This window comes from Arvicola amphibius, chromosome 1 (genome assembly GCF_903992535.2).
Source record: "Arvicola amphibius chromosome 1, mArvAmp1.2, whole genome shotgun sequence".
In the NCBI taxonomy this organism is placed as follows: domain Eukaryota; kingdom Metazoa; phylum Chordata; class Mammalia; order Rodentia; family Cricetidae; genus Arvicola; species Arvicola amphibius.
In genome coordinates, this window is record NC_052047.1 from 16,746,382 (window position 1) to 16,773,151 (window position 26,770).

The following is a 26,770-nucleotide window of genomic DNA, read 5'->3' on the forward strand; positions in this document are numbered from 1 at the left end:
TTTCCAAAGATCCTGATTTCAATTCCCAGCAAGCACATGGTGGCTCACAACCATCTGTAATGAGATCTGGTGCCCTCTTCTGGCCTGCAGGCATACATGCAGACAGAATATTGTATACATAATAAATAAATATTTTAAAAAAAAGATTGTTAAGAAAATGCTACACCGAGGACTGTGTCCACCTGTCCTCCTCCCATGTTATCTTGTTTCCTGGCTAGCCATGGCACACAGATGTTGTAATCGTGTGCAAGACATTTTAAAACAGGAGTCTTACCCATTCGTCTGCAGAGTGAGTCAGCAGCCTATAGTGGGGAAATAAAGAAGGTAACAAATGTCAAATATGACTTACTGTATTTCCATTATGGAACCTGAAGAAATGCACAGGACAATACTCATTGAACAAGCGATGCTGCCCTCCCTTTATACTGCTGGGGAAAATGTCATTAATTTTGACATCCAGAATTCTGGACAATTTGGTTAAATCTTTTATGAGACTGACCCCTGATAGACATCACAGATCTGATTTACAAACATATATTGAGTTTATTTTATCTTTCCTTTTTACTACCTAGAAAATAGCATTTGGTATATCATGTAAAATTCCAATGGCTCATTAACCATATATTTTAAAGTTTTATTATATCTGACATTTATAATCTACCCATTATCATATGCCATATATTCATCTTCCTTCCTCAAATACTCTTACATTGGAAGCTTTAGGAAACTCATCACGTGAATCAGACTGTCCTGAGACTGCGGATAAAAACCCGTATCACACAGGCTGAACACTCGTCCAGCAGCGTAGGAAGAGCCCACTCCTACTGGGTAAAATGCAGCACAGCTACAACGGTTCCTGTGCTCCTCAGTTGAGAAGCAGAGGAGAGACAAACACCTATGGTGAATGAGCCTCCGAATGTCCTGTTAACTGTCCTGTGTTCTGTGGTTGCCATTCTGGCTGAAATAGGTCCTAGAATTTGCCACAGTGTCCCAGAGATAAAGCAATTAAAAATAGCAGACAGGAGCTGGGAGTGGTGGCACACACTAATCCCAGCACTCAGGAGGCAGAGGCAGGTGGATTGAGTTGAGGCCAGCCTGGTCTACAGACTGAGTTCCCAAACAGCCACGCTACAAAGGGAAACCCTGTCTCACACAAACAAATAAAACAAACAAACAAACAAACAAACAAACAAACAAAGCACTGACATAAGAGAATGAGAATGTTTATCTCAAGCTTGGCAGGTGAGTGGAAAAAAATACTAACGCTCACTTAGAAATCTAATAACTACTGGTGCTTCATTCTCCTGAGATTTTGATTCAGTAATAATCAGGGAAATATATATATATATATATATATATATATATATATATATTTTTTTTTTTCTTTTTGAACAGGGTAGCACAGCAGTATAAACCATGTTGGCACTGAATTCACATCCTGATTTACCCTCCCAAGGGCTGGGACTACTGGTATGAGGAACTATACTCAGTTGAGAAATAATCTTTTAAAATGATAACAGAAGTTAAGGAACAGTCAGGGACAGGCTGGTTAGGGGACTTGGTTAACAAGTTATCTGGTTTATTATCTACTAGCTTTCCCTTTAACTGTCTTTCTGCTCACAGCGCCGTGTCCGTACCCTTCTCTCAGGAGCCCCCTTCCCACCAACACAAAATGACTTTATTATAGCTTAATATGCATTATAAACACCTGTGGCTTTCTTCCAGCGGCTTTTTCTGTTTAACATTTTCCTCTTGAAATCTGCGCTTCCCATCCTGCCAAAAGAAAACAGCATTATTCAGGACCCTAAATGGTGATGGTACCCGAGGCTTCTTCTGTACCGTCTCAGCTTGGGTACAAAGAGAACCCCCCCCACCCCCGTCTCTCCCCTTTCTTCCTTCTGTACTTAGAGAAAGGACTTAACTTTCAAACCAGCTTCCTCATACTCTACTCCAAAAGTTATTAAAACATTCTGATAGAATTTAGAAGTAGTTACTTTTGGAGTATTTTGTTTCCTGGAATTCAAATACAATCTAAAAGAAATGGCCTCTTTAATGGGTTCAAGGTAAGCTGGTACTTGTGAAATGTATCTTCTTTCCTGACTTTTCTTTTATACAACTTTTTTTTTTTTTTTGGTTTTTCGAGACAGGGTTTCTCTGAAGCATTTTTAGAGCCTGTCCTGGAACTAGCTCTTGTAGACCAGGCTGGCCTCGAACTCACAGAGATCCGCCTGCCTCTGCCTCCCGAGTGCTGGGATTAAAGGCGTGCGCCACCACCGCCCGGCTCTTTCCTGACTTTTCTTTGAAAAACAGGGCAAACCCAGCACAAGTCTAGCCCTGGACACTCACGTAGGTGCTCCACTGCCAATGACTCCAACCTGCACACAGGTGAGTTTTCTGCTCTGAAGGGCAATGAACCCAGGCTGGCAAGGCTGCCTGGGTAGTTTCTAGATCAACTTCTGTGAGGTATCTATCTATCTATCTATCTATCTATCTATCTATCTATCTATCTATCTATCTATCTATCTATCAGAGCAGGCAGTGGTATATATCTATATCTATAAATATGTGTATGTGCTCTGAACTGCAGTCCATCTGCTTCCAAAAGCAGATTAAGTTCTTAGACCACCAAAGCATCAGGCAAGAGAGGTCAGTGCAGCCTTTACCTTCCAAGAAGCTTTCTTCACAGCAATTAATTCAAGGCAAAAACTTACAGTCTTCTTGGGAAAGTAAAGCAAGATCGGCAGACCTCCTTAGGCCTTCAGATTTACCTGCACTCAAAGTAGTGAAGAACACACTGAGTGGTGCTTCTGCACATTTCAAATAGCAGTGTGCACTAGATAACACAGTTCTATTTACCATTCCTTTGGGCTCTGCAGCAAATTAGCAGTTAGTTCTCTAGAAATTATACTGCATGCCCTATGCTGTATGTGCTAATACACACAAAGGTGCTTGCTCCTGAATAGAACAGGAATGTCTCATGCTTTTTAAGTTGCATCATTTCCAGAGGCTGGCCCTGTTCCTGGTCCCAGAGATGATTGTGTGGCTCCTCACTCCTGTAGGTGCTAGCGACTTTCAAGACTGTTACACAGAAAGCTCCATTCTGTTCTTTAACCATTCTACATGTTATTCTGTAATTCTACTTTCTTCTCCTTCTAAAAGAAGCTCCTTGTGTATATTCCCACTGAAATCCATATGACACTGAGGGTCCCAAGAAACAAACCTAGAGCTGAGGAAATTCTGTTGAAGGGAAACTTGGGGTTAGGAGGGGCTATTATACCATATTAAACAGTATTAATTAGGACTCCAAGAAACACATTTATGCTGTGGGACAATGGTCTTGTACCCTGTAAAGACCTGTCACTTGTATTAGTTTGATAAAATGCTGATTGGCCAGTAGCCAGGCAGGAAGTATAGGCGGTGTGACCAGAACAGAAGAATTCTGGGAAGAGAAAAGGCTCAGTCTGCAATTGTCACCCAGATGCAGAGAACATAAGATGAGAATACCTCACTAATAAAAGGTACCAAGCCACGTGGCTAACACAGACAAGAATTATGGGTTAATGTAAGATGTGAGAGTTAATTAATAAGAAGCCTGAACTAATAGGCCAACCAGTTTATACTTAATGTGGGTCTTTGTGTGTTTCTTTGGGATGAATGGTTGCAGGACCAGGCGGGACAGAAACCTCTGTCAACACATTTACGATGATACCAGAATAGTTTTACTAAACAATTCAAAGGAAAAGAGTCATTTTCTTTTCGAGCAGAGCAAGTCCAAGATCATCTTAGAGGTCAGCTCAGGATCACAGTTTCCTCTGATCTGAAAAGCTCACTTTGCTGCCTGCACACTGTGGCCCACACGAACTAAGCACGTCTACATTCTGTGGCCCACAGGAACTAAGCATGTCTGCACACTGTGGCCCACAGGAACTAAGCATGTCTGCACACTGTGTCCCACAGGAACTAAGCATGTCTGCACACTGTGGCCCACAGGAACTAAGCATGTCTGCACACTGTGGCCCACAGGAACTAAGCATGTCTGCACACTGTGTCCCACAGGAACTAAGCATGTCTGCACACTGTGGCCCACAGGAACTAAGCATGTCTGCACACTGTGGCCCACAGGAACAAAGTATATCCACATACTATTTCCCACAGGAACTAAGCATGTCTGCCTGCTGTGCACCTGAGGAACTAAGCGTGTGGGCAGTGAAAGACCCGCTGGACCCATGAGGCTAGGCCGTAAGATGTAGGTGGAATGAGCACCTGAATAAAAAACGCACTCACTGGGTGGGGCTCCGGCTTCTGGGCCCCCTTTCCTGGGGTGCCCCTGTTTTGTGACCTCTTCTCCTTTTCTTGCTTCAGTTCTAATTCCAGCTGAGTCCTAGTCAGGTGAGAGAACAAAGGATGAAAATTCTGATTTCTATATTCATATATTCTAAAGAATACCAGACTTTCCCTTAAAGTTCAGCAATTAAGTTTTAATGTCTGATAAAGTTACCAGAAATATATGGACAACCAAGCGGTAAAACAGCAGAACACAGTGAAGCTAGTAATGCTTACACGTCTACTCTTTTTCTGGCAATTCAGAATGCAAGTTAGGAGTGGCCAGTTTTAGCGGTCAGTCATTTCACACTAATGCTTAATGAAGAGCTGCAGCTATCTGGATGACAATGTACTAATACCACAACTGAGCGAGAGCTGTTTGCTGGTCTCTATAGTTCTCTACTCAGTTCCACACACCCCGTCCCCAGAGCACCCCTGGTCGCTTTCTATTTTTCAGCCACCAGACTCCCTCGTTTGCAGTCAGTGGCTTCAGCACCAAAGTGCATCCAACGTGACAGGTGGCATGAGAGAATACTTAGGGTTTAGTCAGAGAAACAGGTTTTTAAAGGGATACTGTAGTCACTTACTAGCTTACTAGTGTCAACTGGGCACACTACACCCCTCTAAGCTGTCACTCCATCTCAGGGGCAATAAGAAGTGTTATGAAACATATACAAGACACTGTAGAAATTCAGAAGATGTTAACCATTATCACTAAAATCAGATTAGATATCAATTACTATATATTTGGGAACTTGGTCTCAAATTCTCTTTTTATTTTAGTTTTTGAAGACAAGAGTGTCACTATGTGCAGCCCAACTTGGCTTTGGGCTCTTGTCTCGGCTGAGATTTCAGGCCTGTGCCACCATGTCTAGCAGTCAGTTCGAAACTTTGATAAAATAATGTTGAGTGGATTTTGGAACTGTTCAGCCATGTGACGCTTTCTGAGTTCCCACTGTTTGTGAAGGACACTGGAGAGATCAAGCCTAGGTGGCTCAAAACCTGACTTTCTCTTTGCTGCTGAGCCTCCCTCCTGTGCAGTACCCACCACCACCCTCCTGTGCAGTACCCACCACCACCCTGCTGGTCAAGCTGCCCCTGTTCACCGCTGCCTGGTGAGTGCCTCCACTTCCAGCTGCAGACTGTTGATCTTTTCTCCGAAGTCCTGTTTGAAGAGCCGGTTGTCCAACTCGGCAGACTGGCGGCCTCGCTCAGCCTGGCGCAATCTGAATGTGAGCCATATGAACTTGTGATAAAAACAAAAGCCACGGTGGGGAGGAAGACCAAGTTCACAAACACAAAATAAAACAACCCAAGGGATAAAGTATGGGGAGACAGAGGGAGAAAAAAATGTAGGACACAGGAAGAAATTATGATGGGGAAAAAGATGGAGAAGAAACAAATTCTAAAGAAAAGCAAGATGAAGGTGAACCAGGCAGAGGGAAAGCTGATTTTCTATTTTTTTTTATTCTAGTACTACAGTTTACAGCCATTAGGTGATCAACAAGAAGACATCGCTTTTTGGAAATCCATATCCAGAGCCACCCTCAAGTACACAGTCAATTATGTCGAAGCCACTGTCTTTCTTTCCTAACAGGCTGGGACGTTATCCTTCTGCCTTCCACATACAGCTGAAGGTGCAGGCGTAGCTGCCTTCTCATGTGGGGTTATCACAATTTCCTGACCCTTCCCTGACCACACGAAGCTGGAGGGCAATCTCTAGCAACCCTTACCCAAGCTTCTCACGATTCCACAAGGACAAGCCTCTCTGAAAGTCTGGCTGTGTCTGCCCTTTCCACTTCTATCACAGGGTTTGTGACCATGCAGTAAAACACTCAGCATTGGGGTTCCTAAGACTCCTGACCATACTCTCTGGAAGCTTCTTATGGATGCTTTCTTCTAAATGTCTTATAACTTTGCACCTATAAAGGATCATTTTTATACGGTGGAATATTTGAGGCTTTCTGTAATAGAATTTATAGGCATGCTATATGTAGTCTTTTATTGGTTTGATTATTCTCTTTCAATGTGTATGTAAAAAGCAACTCATCACCATAAAAGGCTGATGAGCAGCAGATCGCAATAGGAGGCTTTTTATATAGGTGCAAAATTAGAAGAATTAAAATGAGTTTAAGGATCCTCCATTAAGTTGGCTCTAACACCGGCCCTTTGAGGACCTATAAAAGCACACACACTCGGTTACACTCTTAATTATGGTTTGCCAAGAAGGTAAAAAAAAAATTGAAGCAAAGGAATTATCTTTGCTTCTCTCTTAGCAGGGGCAATGCTACATAGCATGCCAAAAGGAGGGACAGAAAACATGGAACAAAACCCCAGGCACTGTGCCAAACCCACTGGATGGAGTAAAGGCTCATGTATATAAAAGCCTGCCTCCCCAAATCAAAAATAGTTTTTTTCTAAATCAAAGTATTTATAGAATTATTTACAATGTAGAGCCTAGAAAGGGTTAGCTCTGCAGTCACTTAAAAAAAAAAAAAAAAAGCCCTGCTAGTATTGCTGTGGCTATCTACTGAGGATCTTTGCTTTGATACTAACCAATGCCAGTGCATTATTTATTTCTCATCTAAAGTTATTTGTTTTTAGTAACTAGAACCTTTAGCAAATATCTATCACAAAAAAGGTGATAGAAGCTCTTGGGCCAGTGTTCCAGGCAAGGACAGCAGGTCGGAAGTCGTGACCGCACTGTGGCCTCTCTATCCCAGGAGAAAAAAAGCAGGGTAGATTTGAAAATCGTATTTGTATTAAAGTGTTCTCTCTGAGCTACCTAAGTAGTACGGAGGATGACAGAGAAGGGCAGAGGTAGAGGTGACGCGTGTCAAGAGGGGTTTCCCAGCTTCCGCACTATGACGTTTAGAGCTACCTAATTACTACTTTGCTTCTAAGTACTTTAAAGAAATGCAAGGATGCTGTTTTTTGTCCAAAATCACTAAGGGAAGAAGAAACTGCAAGCAGTCTTGGTTACTGAGAATAGAAGTGTAATGAAATCCTAAGTACTTTTCTTGGGCTGGGGATTAAACCTACACAAGGCAAGAGAAGAGGAGTTACAGTCTAAGAGACAGAGCTACTTTAGGCCCAAGGTCCCCAGGTGACACCTGCCCGCATTACACGGCAGAGAACAGGCTCACTGATGTGGACATGGGCCACCTACAGAGTCTGATCACTATCAAGGAAACATGTACAATGCTTCTGTTCCCCAGGCTTCCTGAAAATGGGTCTTTTGATTTATTGTTCAACTCAGAAATATTTCTCAAAGTTTATTTGGTATTTAATGAGGAACCCATACCAAAATTTCTAACTCTGGGGGAGAAAATAATAGCAGCAACAACAACAATAAAACCCAACTTATGTATCGAACTAATTTTTTTTAAGTCCAACAAATTCAAGGTCAACTTTTGGTGACTTTTTTTTTTATATAGAATCAGAACTTAAATGTAGGAATTTCCGACTTCTTCCTCTTATAGTTAGTTATTTTGTAACATCAGACTTGAGAGGCGACCATCTATGAAGTGTCTAGTGATGTTTTGGGATCAGTTTATTTGCGGCACTATTTAAGGTCTTTGCCTGTTTCACCAAATCTTTTTCACTTAATAAAATAAAAATAAAAAATGAGTTGGAAGGGTAATGAGAAAATGGATAAACAGGAAACAAAGACAGCAAGAAAATCAGTCAGATGAGTCATCAATCTGTTGGCCTTAACTGCCAAGTCAAAATCACTGAGAAATAGTTTCAAACATTACAAAAGTACAACTTATGGACATCAATTTATTAAATCATAAAATATCAGTGCTTATGAGCAAGCACTTGGATAATCTGCCATAGAAATGGATTTATTTTCATCTATCAGTGATAGCAGGACCAACCATGCCAAAGTTTCGGCCTCATTTGTAAGTGTGCAATTAGCTTCAGTGTTAACACTAACATGCTCTGCTCTTCAGGCCTCGCCTCCCTGGCGAAGACTCAGCTGAAGGAAGTCACCCATCCCATTCACCCATCCATTCATTCATACATCAGCTTATGCCATATACATTCAAGAACTGTGACAGATCTGCGACAGGACTGGAACGATTAGTTAACTAACTGCAAAGAGCTCACACTCTGAGAAGACCTGAGACTACAAGGTGAGGTGCACAGCGAGAGATGCCAGGCAGGATGGGATTGGTGGATACAAAGCCCCAGTCCTAGCTGGAAAGAGGTACCAGAGGAAGCCAATATCAGGAGGTGGTGTTTGAACCTTCATGTGAAAAATGGACCTGAAGAAGGGAGTGGGGAGGGACCACGCAGAACTGGTGGAACTATCAGAACAAGAGGGATGAGAAAGCAGAAAGCACGGCCTACAGGGCTCAGGTTTGCTCAGGCATAACAAGGTGATGAGCAGGGGTTAGCGGAAGAAATGGCTGATGATCGTGGGTGCTACAATGCATTGAACTGTGAAGTCAGACATTTCTCTGTTGCTACAGAGGTACGGGGGAGGGGGTGACTTCAGACAAAAGGAGAAAGAGGATGTGATGTCACAGGAAGACAAGTACTTGTGGGAAGGACTGAGTGGAAGAGGGAAACTCCCAACCGACAGGTGGAGGTGAGAGAGACAGCGGAGGCGTCAGCGAAAGCCACACAAGTACTCAGGAGAAAGAGGAGGAGATGAGAGACTAGAGAAAGGAGTTGAAGATGGGAGAGAAAGTCACAGTCAATACTTGGAGGACACCTGCCTTTCAGAATCCCCACCTCACCTAACGTGAAGATGTCTAAAGACCTCAGTGAAAAACAAACCCCACAACTACAAACACTGTCCACTTAGATGGGGTCGCACACTTCAACCCAATCTGACCTGGAACTCGCTATCTGCAGACCACTAGAAAAAAACCTTAAAACTTAAAATATAAGTACATAATTTGTTGCCTTCCTCCTTCCAGCCTTTCCTGTGTCCCTCTTACTTCCAACACATGGCCTTTTTTTCTTACTTTACACACACACACACACACACACACACACGAATACAACCTGCTGAGTCCATTTTGTGTTGCTTGCATGAGCATGACTTTACAACTGACCACTTGGTACAGGATGCCCAGCTCTGGGCACCTGTAGTTCTCTACCTAGAGCTGCGGGGATATGAGACTCAATCCATGTTAGCCTGCTCATTAGACAGACCACTCTTAACAATATTTCGGAACGTCATGGAACACACACAGATAAAATTTAACCAACATATCTTATTTATGTTGCATAAACTCTTCTATTTTCTGTTCTCTGAACACTCTCAGCACTTCCGATGCAGAAACAGCACTTTTACCTTTGCTCCAGTTGTTTAATGGTGGCGGCCATCTGATTGGTCTTCTCCTCCAAGCGGCTGTTTAGCTCACTCTTCTGTTTCACTCCTAGGTCTGAACTCTGGTAAGAGAGAATTATAAAGATTTACAGCACACATCTGTTTAATCATAATGGCGAACAGGAAGTAAATGGAACTGCTCTACATTTGTGTATCGTTAATTTCTAAGTAGAAAAAGAAAGCCAAGGAGCATTTTTGCTAAAATAAATATTATTAAATGAAGTTTATTACAGTATCAGAAGGCCCATTGATTTATCTGTCCATTAAAGATCTAATGCAATTTACAATTCAGCTGACATGCTAAGCTGTGGAGCAGAAATTATAGGATACAAATATTTATATTATTATTCTAATCTTTGTAACTTTTTTCCAACATAATATTTTCATTGATTATTGAGAATTTCACACAGTGCACCCCAATCAGTCACTTCCCTTTCTTTCCAGGTTCCACTTTTCCACTCTTCTGCCTCCCCCCCAAAAGAAAAAATACCCCAAATCTAATTTGTGTTGCCCATATACTCACTAATATTGATAATATGATCTGAAGGGAAAATACAATATAACGGTAGAAGGAGAACTAGAAGGGGAGAAGGAGAGCCCATGGCGGAACGGGGGACAACAGGACAGAGGGTAATGGGAAAGAAGAAAAAGACAGATATCACATGTCCTCTCGTGTGGAACCTAGATTTAAATACACATTATTTGCTTAATATATAAAGGAAAGGAACAGTAAAAAGAGGGAGTGAGACAAGGAAGGGACTTGAGGATGAATATGAACGGTGTTCAATGATAAATATGTGCACAAAAATCTCATTAAGAAACCCTTATTTGGGCTGGAGAGATGGCTCAGAGGTTAAGAACACTGACTGTTCTGTCAGAGGTCCTGAGTTCAATTCCCATCAACCACATTGTGGCTCACAACCATCTGTAATGAGATCTGGTGCCTTCTTCTGGCCTGTAAAAATACATGCAGACAGATACTGTGTACATAATAAATCTTCAAAAAAATTTCAGGCTGGAGAGTTGTCTTGAGAGTTAAGAGTATTTGCTGGTCTTGTAGAGGACAAGGGTTCAACTCCCAGCACCCACACGGTGGCTCACAACCACCTGTAACTCCAGTTCCAGTGGGATCTGACACCTTCTGATCTCTGTGAGCAGCAGGCAGGCGTCCATATGGTGCATGCAGACAGATATGCAGGTAGAACAACCATATACAGAAAATAAAAATGAGTATTTAAAGAAAAAGAAAAGAAACCCCTCTTCTGAGCTACAGATATGACTCAGTGAACAAGAGCACATACTGTGCCTGCAGAGGACCTGAATTTGGGTCCCAGCACCCAGTTTAGCAGCTCATAAACCTTGACAGTTCCTAGTTCCTGTTCTAGGGGATCTAACACCTCTGATACGCTGAGAACATGAGTACACAGACCACATAGACATAAAAGAAAAATAAATCTCAAAGAAAGAGAAAACCACAGGTTTTTTCTTTTTGTTGTTGTTGCTTTTCTTTTTTTTGGTTTTTTGAGACAGGGTTTCTCTGTTTAGCCTGTCCTGAAACTAGCTCTGTAGCCCAGGTTGGCCTCAAACTCACAGAGATCCACTTGCCTCTGCCTCCCAAGTGCTGGGATTAAAGATGTGTGCCACTACTGTCCAGCAGAAACCCATATTTTGATGCTGTCTATTTCTAATACTGTGATAAATACCATGGTCAAGAGCAAGTTGGGGAGGAAAGGGTTTATTTCATCTTGCAGATCTCAGTCCATCATCAAGAGAAGTCAGGGCAGGAACCTGGAGGCAGGAACTGAAGCAGAGGCCATGAAGGAAGGTTGCTTATCAGCTTGTTCCTCCTGGCTTCCTTAGCCTGCTTTCTTACAGCCTAGCCCAGGGTGGCACCACCCACAGTGATCTGGGCCCTCCCATATCAATCATCAATCAAGAAAATGTACCACAGGTTTGTCCATGGGCCAATCTGGTGAGGGCATTTTCTCAACTGAGGTTCCCTCTTCCAGAAAGACACTAGCTTGATGGAGGAGAGTTATCTGTCTATGTTTCTTTCATTGGTTAATTAATAAAGAAAACTGCCTTGGCCCTTTAAGAGACAGAGAATTAGGCAGGTGGAGTAGACAGAACAGAATTGTGGGAACAAGGAAGTAGAGTGGGGGAGACGCTTCAGGCAGTCTCCATAGGGAGTCTCCATGATGCTCCTCTCCGAGATGGACGCAGGTTAAGATCTCTCCTGGTAAGCCACACCTCGTGGTGCTACCCAGATTACTAAATATGGGTTAAAGGAAGATGTGAGAATTAACCAATAAGAGGCTGAAACTATGGGCCAGGCAGTGTTTTAAAAGAATACAGTTTCCGTGTAATTATTTCGGGTGTAAAGCTAGCCGGCGGCTGGGTGGCGGGACACACTACACTAGCTTGTGTCAAACTGACCTAAAACTAGCCAGCACGGGTGCGAGAGAGAGGGAGAGAGGGAGAGAAAACGCGAGAGAGGGAGAGAGGGAGAGAGAATGCAAGAGAGGGAGAGAGCGCCAGGGAGTCTACTCCTCATCTTCCCTTACCTGCAGCTTGAAGGCAAGCTCATGCTTGAGAGCCCGGAGATCATCCAGTTGCTGCCGCAGGGACACCAGGGCATCCTGCTTCTCACAGACATCCTTCTCCAGCATCTTCATCGCCAGTTCCATCTCCTGTCTCATGCTGATCTGCAGCTCCAGTTCCTTCTCCACGTCCTGCCGCAAAGCAGATGAACTGCTTACACTCTTGACTCCATTATATAAATGCCGTAAGGTTTCACAAGGAAAGGTGGATGGCCACCTTTAGTGCTGAGCATTTTGGCAGAAGGTATTTAAGAAACATTAATGACTAATAATTAATAAGACACTAACAGTAACTATTAGGAGCTGGGTGGCAGTTTAATCCACACACGTTTAATCCAGCAATTGGGAGGCAGAGGCAGGTGGATATACGGGCTAGCGGCCAGTCTGGTCTATAAAGTGAGTTCCAGGACAGCCAAGGCTACACAGAGAAACCCAGTCTCAGAATAAAACAAAATAATAATAACAACGACTAGGGTTAAGAAGAAGAACATTTGCTGGGATGTTCTTGATACAGCTGAGACACCTGGGGTAACAGTTCAGTTTCAGGGAATGGCCAGTAAGACCGAGTGAAATTTCATCACTACTATGAGACTCTGGTTTCTTCTATAGTCATGGCAGCATTCTTTAGCAGAACAAAGATACAGACTGAAGTTTTCTTCCACATTCAGGCTGTGCCCAGGGCACACCTTGGACCGTCTTACCTAGTTTCATATCTCTTAATGTGATACGAGCATATGACAACTTTCAAGTTCTGTATCATGTGTTCCCTCTTTAAATAGTTACGGTAAAAATGAATCATGCTGCCACATGCTGATGTTATTTCTAGGATACTTTTAATGGAAAACATTTTAATCCCTAATTTACAAACATACAGACAATAAATGTTAGTCATTTGAAGCGCATTAAGAAGATTTTATTTGCAGAAAACCTGAATTTCTGCCATGTACTCTTTCTTTTAAAGATTTATTCATTTTATGCATGAGTCCTCTGTTTGCACAAACAATTTTTTGCCAGATGAGGGCATCAGATCCCACTGTAGATGCTTGTGAGCCACCACGTGGTTGCTGGGAATTGAACTCAGAACCTGGAAGAGCAGCCAGAGCACTTAACCGCTGAGCCATCTTTCCAACCCCCTCTGCCATGTGCTCTTAACTTGAAGTAACTTATTAAGCACACATTAAAGCATCTCTCATTTTCCAACTTTCCACATTTTTAGAGATACTGCAGAGTGGGCAGAGCAAGAAACAGTTTCAGAGGGTTTGTAAAAACGGGCACATTATTGAGTGTTGGAACTTTGATGGGACATCTGCAGCTTCTCGCTACTAGAAGTTAAGGAAGTTTACCAATCGTAACTGTGTCTCCTCCTTTAAATGCTTTCTTGCTTCACTCAGTGCTTGCCCTTCTGCAGTTCTGTCTTGTTTAGGACCCTTGAAAAGGTAAAGAAGAGTACATATTTAAGGACTAAAAGACTTGACACCAAATTTGCAAACACAATAAAGAAATGCACATTGAGTATAAGGTTATGTTGGATTGGAAATCTGTTGTCTCTTTATTAAAAACCCTAAAAGTGAGTTACCAAAACTGGTGGTAAAGATTTGCCCCCTCAGTCCTGGAAAACACTGATATAGCTGTGTATGGTTGCCAACACCCGTAGTCTGAGCACGTGGAGCCTGGCAAGAAGACTGCTCGGAGTCTGAGGCCAGCCTGTAGTACAGACTAAAACACTGTCTAAAAACAAAGACCACACACACAACAAAACCACCCACCCACCTATCCAAGCAAACAAACAAAGGGGCTGATATAGTGCAGATGGCAGAGTGGCTGCTCAGCCTGCACGAGCCTTGCATTCAACCCCTGGCACCTCCTAAAACTGGGAACAGCTCAGATCTTTAACCCTGGCACTTGGGAGGTGGAAGCAGGAGGATCAGGAGTTCAAAGTCATCCTTAGTTATATACCAAATTCTAGGCCAGCTTGGGTCCCACTGGACCATGGCTCAAAAACAAAAACAAAACACAAAACCCCAATATCCTGATTCACTGCAAAATATGAATTGGTTCAGAGGTGTGGGTGGTACTACATTATTTTCCCAGAGAATTCACGTCACTGTCCAAATATTTTGGCTAAAAGGAAGGAAGCCACTAATGAAATTCTTCTGAGCATTTACAGTTGTTTTAATGATATCCATGCCTCAAAGTCAAATACTAATACTCTACATAGGAAACTGTTTTTAATCCCATTATACCTCTAGAAACACTAGCAGTAGCCAGGAAGGATGCCATGAAGTCATAAACAAACAAGCAACTCTGCACACAGTTGATAGATCTATCAATTAGAATGTTCCCCTAATGTAATTCTGTCATAAATTATAACAGTAACGGCACCAAGCCATTATCAGGGCTGAAAGCATCATGTTATGTTCCCTAAGGCTGGACACAGGTATGCTCACTTCTAAGCCCAGCACTTGGTAGGCAGAGGCAAAAGTCTGAGGTCAAGCTGGGTCACACAGTAAAACTCTGTCTCAAAGGATAACAACAAGAAAATTAAAAAGACAGAACTGAAAAATATAAAATAGGTTTGCAAATCTATACTGTAGGCAGTTTTCTGTCCCACCAGACAGCTCCCAAATAACCACATGGAGACTTCTTATTAATTATGAATGCTCAACCTTAGCTTACTTGGGCTTGCTTCTAACTAGCTCTTACATTTAAATTAACCCATTCCTATTAATTTATTTTCTGTCTCATGGCTTTATTACCTTTACTCTGTATTGCCCATGCAGTCTTCCTGCTTCCTCTGTGCCTGGCTGGCAACTCTGTGCTTCTTCCCAGCATCTTCTCTGTCTGTAAGTTCTGCCTAGCACTTGGCCAGTCAGCTCTTTATTAAACCAATCAGAGTGATGTATTTTCCACATTGTAATCAAATATCTTGCAACACTACACTACCTAAAAAGCTTGGTGCTTGGTTGGGCAGCTGGTGGTGCACACCTTTAATCCCAGCACTTGGAAGGCAGAAGCAGGTGGCTCTCTGAGTTCGAGGCCAGCCTGGTTCACAGAATGAGTTCCAGGGCTGTCAGGGCTATAAAGAGAAACCCTGTCTCAAACCAACAAACAACCCCCCCCAAACAAAACAAAACAAAAGCTTGGTCCTTGAAAATATTGATATGTAGAAAATTCATTTTCATGCCAATTTACCCAGTGGCAACACATAACTAGGTTACTCACTTTTAAAGAAGTAGCACAGTGTAAAAATAATGGTATATTATTATCAGATAAATTATTTTAAGATATGAATATTTTGCCTATATGTATGTCTGTGCACACCTGTGTGCCTGGTGATTCCAGAGGGCAGAAGAGGAAATTGGATCATCTAGAACAGGAGCTGCAGATAGCTGTGAGCCGCCGTGTAGGAGCTGAGAACTGAGCCCAGGTCCTCCAGGAACAGCAATGACTTTCTTTCTTTTTTCTTTTTTTTTTTTCTTCTTTTTTCTTTTTTTTAAAGATATTTATTTTTTATGTAAACAGTGTTCTGCCTACATGTATGCCTGCAGGCCAGAAGAGGGCACCAGACCTCATTAAAGATGGTTGTGAGCCACCATGTGGTTGCTGGGAATTGAACTCGGGACCTTTGGAAGCCACCTCTCCAGCCCAGCAATAACTTTCTTAATGGAGCCATTTCTCTAGCTCCATTATAAACACTGTAACCACTAAACACAGAACAAGTTACTAGCTCATACAAACAAGAGCCTGAATTAGACTTTCCAAGTCTCTAAACAAATGTAAACAATGATGCGAGCTTTGAGAACTGTACCCTGTTGGAGCCATGGCAGAGCAGAGGACGCGAGCCTCGGAGAGCTGTACCCTGTTCTCGGTTACAGAGTCCAGGTAAAGAGGATGCATGATATCCGTCAGTGCCCAGAACTGGCCACCTCCCTGTGGACGGGATGGCACAATGCACAGTGTCTCCTCACGAAGGTCTTAGAGCCCACTTAGGACTTACCTTCCGACTGGATTCCAGTAGATAGGAGCTTTCTTCTTTAACTCGTTCCATTTCTTCTTGTAAGGTAATAATTCTGTTGTTGGCAACGGCAAGCTTTTGACCAAAATTAAAAAAACAAAAAAAAATTTTCATTATTTTATTAGAATATTTTATTATCTGCTAAGGCATAGATTTCAGACTTGAACATTCTTAGGAAATCTATAGCTAAAGGAAGTTGTCTATCACCCTCTAAAATTGTTCTTATCAGTCAGATATGTGGTACATGCTGTAATCCCAGCATTTTGGAGGCTGGGGCTAGTAGATTCTCTTAGCTTCAACTACAAATGAGATCCAGTCTCAGAAAAGAAAAATTCTAATGAGGAACATAGGGGAAGTATCTTTCAAGTATGTAAAATAAAAATGAAAATGACCTGATATTGCTTCTCTATTGTGAATACTTTTATTTTGGATGTGTGGGCATGGGTGCAGGTATGAGTGTGTACATGTGAGGTCCCAGGTTTGCATGGGGAGTCTTCCTTTAGCATTCTTTCCCTTACTGTCTGGACAAGGCCTCTCACTGACCCTGACACTCAAGTTTTGACCTACAATGGCTGGCCAGTGAGGCCCAGGATCTGCCTGCAACCATCCCCTAGGGCTGGACTGCAAACATGTGCAGACACACCCAGTTCTTATAGGGTGCTAAGCATCCAAACTCGGGTCCTCCTGCTTGCACAGTGAGCACATTAGCCACTCGGTCACCTTCCTTGTTCTGCTGCCTTTTTACTATGAGGCTGTTTAATTCAAGAGCATCTCCATGGCTACATTCTAAACACATTTAGTGAGAATGCTTCTAAAATGTTCATAGGATGAGGTCCTGTCTCAAAAACAAATGAACAGATCTTGAAACGCTGTCTAAACAAAGGTTTAATCAAGTATTCACTTCCTGTCATGGGAATTACATTGGGAACTCTCCAGAAGACCTGTTATAGGTAATTCAGCACTTAGGAGGCTAAGGCAGGAGGATTTAAAGTCAGAGGGAGCTAAATAAGACTGTGTTTCAAAAAAGACAGAAACCATATTCTTTCTTTCTATCTGTCTGTCTGTCTGTCTGTCTGTCTGTCTGCCTATCTGTCTCTTTGTCTATCATCTATCTGTCATCTATGTTCTAAAGAAAAACTAATCAGCATACTCCTGTTTAATGCACTGAATTTCTTTAAACCAAGTTTATCTCACTGTGCCTACAGGACAACTAGAAAGAGCAAATGAGCTTGCATTCTGGCTAGTTCACATAAGATCTTGATGAAAACGTCTACTTCTATTAGACAAAGTCTAAGCTACAGATTTAGCCTACTAATCAGATGCCAGCCTTGAGGTTAATTTCCCCTTCCTATTGTAAGGGCTTTTCTAAGAGCATTCTCATTTATATTCTTGCCTAATCTCCAGAGTCATTGTGGAGTTGAAAGAGGAAATAAAAGCACCCCCATTTGCCAGTGGGGAATCTGGACTTCTTTAGAGGTCAAGTGATCATCTTAGTCAGGAGCACATGACAATAAGAAGCATAACAAGAGGCAGGGATCACCGGCCAAAGCTGCTTGGTCAGGCATACTCAAGAACAGACAGGATGTGGGGCTCAGGAGCTTGCCAGCTTGGAACACACATCAGTGTTGCACAGAAATCTGTCTAAAAGAGATGAGGGAGGGGGTTGTCTAGTTGTACCACATCAACACTGGCCAAAATGCTTACTGAATCCCGAGTATCAGGCTGTATTCTATCTTCTATCTAATCCCCCTGGGAAAATGAATGATGACGCAGCCAGGGCAGGAAGTTGTTTCCTACAGTGGTTCTTACCTGAAAAGTCAAATCATGTCCAAGGCAATAGGAATGATCGGTTTCACTAATTTATATTATTAAATTTATAGGTCAAATGATTGACTCCCAAACACTTACCTCCTCTGTCAATTTAGTGTTGGATTTTTCTAAAGCATCTACTTTTGCCTGAAGGTTGTTTACAGTAGCACTATTAAGACAAGAAAAAACATAACAGTCTCTTGAAAAGCAGGACAGTAGCTTGCACTTGCCTTCCTAACCCCATCATATTTATCAGTTTATAACAACTCTGTACAAGCTTAACTGATCAGTAACTGCACAGAATGAGTTTGTGATTTTTCATACATGCATACAACATGTTCTGATCATATCTATATCCCAATACCTTCTTTAATGCACACAATTTCTGCCAGACTGGTATACTCGGAGACAGCATACATGAGCGCCAGTCCTTGGCACGGAGGCAGTGCTCAGTGAGTGAAATCAAAGAGCGAGTACCTGGTACATTCTGAGCACTCGCTACAGGAGACAAAGCAGCCCACATGCACACCAACTACTCTTGTGATGGTTTCACCGCACTCGACTGCTTCCTTCCTTCAACAGCTTTTGTTGGGTATCTCTGACTTCAGACAGAGAACTGAGGTACAGCAAGGATAAGGAAGAATCAAGGCTATATGTTTGGGTATCAAATACAAACACATCTTTGCGTGGCTGGCATGGTCAAAGATCATTATGGTCATGCTTACTTCTTAATCCTTACAGAAAATATACTTAAGTTGTTTCTGGATTTCCTAGCTTGAACCAAGACTATTCAAAATTTATATTGATACTGATAGAAGATTCTAGGCATTAAAGAAGGAAATAAAGGATCCTTTGTCACTATCATTTCCTTAGGTGCCATTTGAAATATGAATATCAATATGCCAGCTTCCTCTGAGACAAATTTACAGGCATAATATCTTGGTAGAGAACCAAAAATAAATATATAAAGGAGGCCAATATCAAGCACTACTGTGGAAAATCCCAAGCCGCTCATAACTCATTCTCAATGCTAGCCTTTCCAGCTAGATTAAGAATAAACCACCGTCACTGGCCTTCCATGCTGTTCATACAGATCTAAAAGTTGAAACAAACTGCAAGGTTAAAGATACGCCAATGGCATGGGCTTTGGCTTTAACTAGCCCAAAGTCAGAAGTCAAAGGATAAACTGGCAGAAACAGCTGCTGTTGGCTGTTCCCACCAGCCCTGAGCTAAGGACTGAAGAACGTAACTGACAGAAATGTCGCTAGCTATTACCCTTCCACCTTAGACACATCCTCACAGTAGGGCTGTCCAGAGCGACTCTTAGGAGACCCCGAGGCTAAATAAAGCAACTGAAGTGAACATTTCTTCCTTGGTTGGCCCTACAGGACAGAATCCTGCTTCTGCAACCACGCTCAGGTACTCTGGAAGAAGTGCAATACTGCACCCTTCCACAAAATGATAAGGAGGTGTCTTAGGACCTAGCTCTTTTTCTTCTTAGAAACTTAATCTTCAGGATGTATCTTTTTACTTGTCTACTGTTAAGATGTAACTAACTTCCCCCCTTCTTCAGCTTAGCAGCTGTCAAGATCTGTGACTTGCCTGCTTGGGACTTTCTCTTCAATTCCAATAAATTGCCTCTGAGATCCTTTCTGAGTTCTTTTTTAATTTTTATTTCATGTGTATGGATGTTTTGCTGTATGTATGTTGTGTACCATGTGTGTGCCTGTGCCCACAGAAGTTACAGACAGTTGTGAGTCCTCATGTGGGTGCTGGGAAGTGAACCTGGATCCTCCTAAAGGACAGTCAGAGGTCATAACTGCTGAGCCATCTCTTAAGTCCCCAGCCCATTTATTTATTTATTTATTTATTTATTTATTTATTTATTTATTTATTTATTTGTTATGTGTACAGCATTCCTTCCATGTGTGCCCGCAAGCCAGAAGGGGGCGCCAGGTCTCATTATAGATGGCTGTGAGCCACGATGTGGTTGCTGGGAATTGAACTCAGGACCTCTGGAAGAGTAGTCAGTGCTCTTAACCACTGAGCCATCTCTCCAGCCCCTCCCCCGTCTATTTTAAACTTATTCTATAATGAGACCAGAGACCTGCAAAGGGTACTCGGCCTCTGTGACTATAGAAACTTATATCTACATTATAAGTCAGTTATAATGCCTTTTATGCTCGGCATGGTGGCACACACCTTTAATCCCAGCCCTTGAAGTCGGGGCAGGTGATCTCCATTAGTTCAAAGCCAGGTACCAGCTTGGTCTATATAGCAATTTCCAGGCCAGCCTTGCTACAAGGTAAAACCCTGTCTCCAGGGAGAGAGGGCGGAGTAATTCTGGAGAGTGTGAAATATCTGGTGAGTATGTGATAAATTTGTGGTAGTGAGCAAGGAGAGGGAAAGTTAATATATCAATTTAGTGTGTATGAGAGACGTGCCAGGGAACAAGAGAGATGGTTTACCCAAGATTAGTACTGCAGTAGGTGGCTTTATCCAAGGCCAAGATATATGTGTCATGTTTTATGATACTTATTGAATAACTTACTTAACCTCTAAGTTACAATCTCATGGTAACCTCTTATTGCCGTCTGCTAAAAGTCCCCTAACTTATCCAGTACTTAGTCCTGTGACTGGCAAATGGAGTTTTCTGTGTATTTGTTGCACAGTGACCGAACGGGTCCTCACTGCTCACTATTTTATGATTCCTTTCTCTCTACAAGCCCCCAAGGAAAGAATTCTATTCAGTCTTTACTTCAGATGTCTGTTGAGTTCTTCCACGTAGTTCTTCTGGTCTAGAATTGCAGTAATCTGACCATCCCTGGAGGGAAAAACAATGGAAACAGAAGTAAGAGAAGCGGCAGAAATACCTGATACAGCTTTCACCCAGCTTTGCTAAAGCCCGAGACTGCTGGCCACAGACACACTGAACCAGAGTTCATACTTGACATGCCACTATGTGGACATGTCAACAAGGAAGAGTCAGCGGTTCAAAAGTGGGAAAACAATCTACATTAATACGGCTTTCATAAGGGTCAAGATATTTTAAGAATTATTTTCTGTGATTGCATGTTTTGCCTTTGTGTTTGACTGCACAATATGTGTGCAGTACCCCCAGGTCCCCTGGAACTGGAGTTACCGATGGTTGTGAGCCACTCTGTGAGTGCTGGGAATGGGGCCCAGATCCTATGCTGAGAAGCAGAGGCAGCAGGGAAGCCCGAGTTCAAGGCCAGCTTGATCACATGGGGAACGTTAGGCCATTCTGGGCTATAGCATGAGGCTATCAAAAAAACAAAGCAAACACCATGGAGAATCGGATTGACTTTTTATTACGTCTGCCCCGAAATACCTAGCGGGAAAGTCATTCACCTAAAAATCCTTTTAATCATAGGCCCAATAATTTTTGTCAAGATTTTTTTTCTTTTTTTGGTTTTTCGAGACAGGGTTTCTCTGCAGTTTTTTTAGAGCCTGTCCTGGAACTAGCTCTTGTAGACCAGGCTGGCCTCGAACTCACAGAGATCTGCCTGCCTCTGCCTCCCGAGTGCTGGGATTAAAGGCGTGTGCCACCACCGCCCGGCTTGTCAAGATTTTATTAAAGCTATATAACCAAAAATTCTTCTACTAAATCTGCTAACACAATATTGTTATAAACTAGAGAAGGAAAAATATGCTACATCTAGTTGGGAGGTGGTGGCGCACGCCTTTAATCCCAGCACTTGGTCGGCAGAGGCAGGTGGATCTTTGTGAGTTTGAGGCTAGGCTGGTCCACAGATTGAATTTCAGGATAGGCTCCAAAGCTACTCAGAGAAATTCTGTCTCAAAAAAAATAAATAAATAAATAAATAAAAAAAATAAAAACAAAACCCTACATCTGAGGGGAAAAAAAGCAACTTCATCATACATACCCCTCGCTACCTTTACTGCTGTTTCCATCTTTGAGATACATCGAAAAATCAATAACTCCAACCTACAGAGAGAATTTTCAGAGGTTAATAGAAAATTTGATACTATTCCCGACACATAAAACAATGTGTTGCTTTCTAGGCATTCAGAAATAGCATAACCGCGACCACCACCAGAAGTCCACGAAGAGCGTTTAACATTTTACTATGAATGTAATGTAAAGTGAGAAATTAGAAGAGCCAAAGTGAGTCACAGGGGCGAGGGTGTGGCTCAGTACAGCCGACTGTGCACAAACTCACTTCCATGCCCAGCAACACACACACCCACCCACACACGGGTGCGCACGCACACACCCCCCCCCCCCACCAAAAATAACAAAAGAGAAAGGAAGAGAAGACAATTCATGACAGTCAACGAATACTTAGCACAAAGAATAAGGTTTAAATTTTCTTTCTCTTTTTCAGGCATTCTGTTACTGGCTTTATTTTCTTCTAGAAAAAGCTTTTAAAAAGTTATTTATAAAAGTTACTTTAAAAGTTTTTTTTTAAACTTAATTTCTACAATGTTGCAAAGAATTGGGTTTCATTACATACTCTTCAGTGCCTGTTCCTTCTTCCTTGTCCCCTCACCCCTGTAGCTTACTCTGCATTTTCATATCACATGTGACCTTTTGACCTTCCCATATTTGTCAGAGGGTCACATCCCCCTTTGTGGTCTCCTATTTAGTTTTAAAGTTCGAAATTGTATAGTCAGAAGCTCCACCCATAAAGTGTCACCAGCATGATAACCTAAACCCGAGGTGAACAAGGACAGCAACAAAAGACACACCAAAGTGGACAGGAGACGGTCAGGCACCATGCACACAAAGAGAACTATAGGCCACCAAGGAATGCTGACAGTAGGAAGGAGGACTCCTCCAGGGAAGAGCATACAACTGCTTATCCAATACCAAAGGGTCAGCCCTGAAAACACCCACACAAGTAACAGTATACAGATTGAGCAGGGTATATCTAGGGATATATATGTATACACATAAACATATGCAGGTAACAACAATTAAAAAGGGGGCCTATGAATCTGGAAGAGATTAAAGAGGAAGTTATTAGAGGATCCAGAGGGAGGAAAGAGAAGAGAGAAATGATATAAATACATTATAATGTAAAAAAAAAATAAAACCACTATAGTCATAATGCAGAAACAACACCTATTCCCCTTGTTTATGTTTCACAGGATCAGAAAAAGAAAAGTGATTTAAAATACCCACAGCCTTCGCACTGCCCCTAACGACCACTGGTAACATTTTGGTGTCTGTTTCAACTTTCACTGAGGAACATCTTCTCAAATCTACCACTTTATATTACCATCTTATTTCCTTTTTAAAAATCCAAATCTCACAACACAATCTTTCCTATTCCCCCTAGTAAAATGGAACAAACTCACCACATTGTGAGGGGTGAGAAATAGTCTCAGTGAAACATCTTTTTTATTGGGTAATTAACTCAAGCATGACCCTGATCAAGGTGAACTGTATTTACAAAGGTGAACTGTGCTCATAAAAACCCCATTAACTACTCTTTTTATCTGTACATATCAAGAAATGGAAAGTGCCAAAAACAACTAGAAGATATATCCAGCTAGAAAATAAGACTTTGAAACTAAGCAGTTGAACCCTAGAGCCTTCACTGCACTCCCTTGCTGCCCTGGTTTTTAATATATATTCAGGAAGTACAGCCAAGGTCAGAATTTGAAAAAGACAAAAACCTAATTTTTCCTATTCACACTGAGACAGGGGGAATTTGAAGCAGAGCGACTGATGCTATGAAGGATTTACCGATAAACCTGCTTGGGAAACACTGAGCTATAGAATGTGAATTTCTCTAGCTGACGCTGCCTCCAGCATGACTGAAAGACAGAAATGTACTGAGCAGGCTTGTTAGAAACTGAGAGAAAGAACTCTTTGTTCCATAACCGAAGTTTGCAGTTGCCGAGAAAGTTTCTGCTAATGTGTGTTTGCCAAGATTGACCTCCAGTGAGGCTCTATTTCCACAACAAAAGGAGACAATCCTGACTTAAAGTCCCTGAGGCCCAACCCAGAACAAAGAACTGCCTCCAGGAATATCAGGGGGTCACAGCCATCATTAAACCCTGGTCTTCCATTAAGTCCCCAGTGCTCTCACTAGGTAAAGCATAATTCTGACAGGTGGGCAGGAGAACCCTGGGTAACAACTGCAGGAAAAGATTAACACTGGTGCACTTAAGCAGTCAGGCACTGTCCGTGCTGTGCAAATGTCCCATCTGTCCAAGCTAGCTTGTTAAAATTGTTCAAAGTGTAACCTGGGGCCGAAACAATATGTGTAAATTGCATGAGCCTGGGGCCTATATATGTAAATTAGTAAAATTTTCTATCTGAGGATGGCTCCCTTTTGTGCCTAGCCAGAACCAGTCACAAACTAATAGAGCTTTTTCCTTTACTGTCCTCTAAGTGTGCAGATTGGTTTCTTACTTCAAAGGCACATTAACTCTATAGGAACAACAAAATGAAAGGAAATCCTGTTTCTGATGCTCACAATGCCTTCTAACTTGGTTGGTGTGATCTAACCAATGAGAGGACAGGACACACAGTGACACCATTGGTTACAGGAGAATTTCCCATACCTGAGAGTCCAGGTCCTCTCCTTTCATGCAGAAATTGGCATCAATGACATTCAGACCCACCAGGAGACCAGCAATAATAGCTCCTTCCTCTTCCATCATGAGGGCATTGGCTTCATAGAACTCACTGCAACAGAAACCAGGGAGCACAGTAGGACCTCGGCACTCCAGTGAGAAACAGGCAAGGTGAAACCTCCATCTCATCCATGAGCATGGGTATCTCTGAGAGCACTTTCATGAGCAGACATGTCTGCTAACAGGCACATGAGTAAACCCTGTAGGGACTCGATACCTGGGCTGAGAAAGTCACTGGGAGCTACTGTGGCTGACTCATATATGCCTCGACTGACTGCTCTGCGCTCGTGATGCACTGTGGGACAATGCTGCAGGCTCCCTTGCACCTCTTTAAAACACTCTTTTCTTTAAAAAAGAAAATGTTTTCTTGGGCTGGACAGGTGGCTCAGCGGTTGAGAGCATTGGCTGCTCTCCCAGAGATCCTGAGTTCAATTCCCAGCAACCACATGGTGGCCCACAACCATCTGTAATGAGATCTGGTGCCCTCTTCTGGCCTGCAGGCAGACATGCAGGCAAAATACTGTATACATAATAAATAAAATCTTTAAAAAATGTTTTCTTATAATTATATTTAAAGCACATTTCTTTAATAAACATCTTAAAACACAAATTGTTGCCGGAGAGTGGCGGCACATGCCTTTAACCCCAGCACTTGGAAGGCAGAGTCAGGTGGATCACAGTGAGTTCGAGGCCAGCCTGGTCTACAAAGTGAGTTTCTGGACAGCCAGGACTGTTACACAGAGAAACCCTGTCTCGAAAAACCAAAAAAAGGTTATATATTCACAAGTATATGGCTAGAAAACGAGGCTCTGGTAGAGACTGAATCCCCATCTTTCTGAATACTATGCAGGTCTTCTACCACCAAGCCCCACTCCAGCACCACAGTTGCCTACCCAATAACATGTACTGTAAATACCCTGAAGATGATCTCAGAGTTTTAAAGAATCATTTCCTTTATAACTTAGGTAAAATTAGTTCTTATTACTAAAAAATGAAAGTAAAAGAAACACATGTGAAACCTAATAGGTTTCCTGATAACAGGTTTCTCTGCTGCTGCAGTAAGTCAGATCAAGCCGGAAAAAGTAAAAGAACAGGTTTACTTGAGCAAAGCAATTCCTAGGTGAGTCCCCCAGCCCCAGAAATCAAGGCCAGAGAAGTCACACACCCGAACTAAAGCAGGGAGCTTTTATACCCTGCAAGCGATGGGGTGAGGACGTGTCCTCCACAAGCTTGGTTTGTGCCCAAGTACGGTCAAAAGCTGACCGCTTTAGGAGGGGTCTTGGGCCACTGGCAACTTCAGGGGAGGAGCTGCTGCAGCAGCCAGGAGTGCGGAACTAGACTTTCTGGCACCTTTTCTTTGTTGAAGTGGGTGGGGTTTGGGGAGGGGGGGGGAGAGACAGAGAGACAGAGAGAGAGAGAGAGAGAGAGAGAGAGAGAGAGAGAGAGAGAGAGAGAGAGAGAGGAGAGAGAGAGAGAGGGAGGAGAGGAGAGAGGAGGGAGAGAGAGAGAGAGAGAGAGAGAGAGAGAGAGAGAGAGAGAGAGAGAGAATGGGACTTTCCAGATCAAGCAGGAGTGAGCTGGAGATTCCAGCCAAACAAAACCTTTTAATTACATCTACCAATTATTTAAGATGCTTGATAACTTATGAAATACATTTGCATTTATTATATACCATATCATATATGAAAGTATGTCATAATTAACAAAAGAGCAATTATACCATTATAATTAATTTGAAAATAGTTTCTGGCTTAAAATTTTCCTTAAAAATATTTCTGGCTTAAAAATGATTTCAGAAAATAATTTCCTATAATTTTGTTTACATTGCTTTCTTTTCTTTTTCTTTCTTTCTTTCTTTCTTTTTTTTTTTTTTTTGAGACAGGGTTTCTCTATATAACTTAAGTCCTGGCTGTACTGAAAATTGCTTTGTAGACCAGGCTGGCCTTGAACTCACTGAGATCCACTTGCCTCTGCTTCCCAAGTGCTGGGATTAAAGGCGTGCACCACTGCGACCTGGCCTTACATTGATTTTACAGTATCTCA

At 42.3% G+C, this 26,770-nt stretch overlaps 1 protein-coding gene across 6 annotated transcripts in view; it reads right to left on the bottom strand.

Annotated features, from left to right (window-relative positions):
• Nucleotides 1-26,770, bottom strand: part of Rufy3 (RUN and FYVE domain containing 3) — an 83,217-nt gene that overhangs the window by 4,207 nt on the left and 52,240 nt on the right. For 3 of the 6 annotated variants that reach the window (XM_038321483.1, XM_038321491.1, XM_038321499.1), the window contains exons 5-16: nt 24,656-24,779; nt 22,003-22,064; nt 20,853-20,918; nt 18,194-18,263; nt 16,268-16,360; nt 13,614-13,697; nt 12,235-12,402; nt 9,635-9,732; nt 5,430-5,549; nt 4,285-4,381; nt 1,709-1,773; nt 275-302 (exon numbers count right to left, since the gene is read on the bottom strand). In XM_038321483.1, the coding sequence (XP_038177411.1) occupies nt 275-302; nt 1,709-1,773; nt 4,285-4,381; nt 5,430-5,549; nt 9,635-9,732; nt 12,235-12,402; nt 13,614-13,697; nt 16,268-16,360; nt 18,194-18,263; nt 20,853-20,918; nt 22,003-22,064; nt 24,656-24,779 (1,075 nt within the window). Of the gene's footprint in view, nt 1-274; nt 303-1,708; nt 1,774-4,284; nt 4,382-5,396; nt 5,550-5,771; nt 7,928-9,634; nt 9,733-12,234; nt 12,403-13,613; nt 13,698-16,267; nt 16,361-18,193; nt 18,264-20,852; nt 20,919-22,002; nt 22,065-24,655; nt 24,780-26,770 lie in introns of those variants that run through there. The other 3 variants (XM_038321513.1, XM_038321517.1, XR_005284584.1) reach the window with 2 other exon arrangements.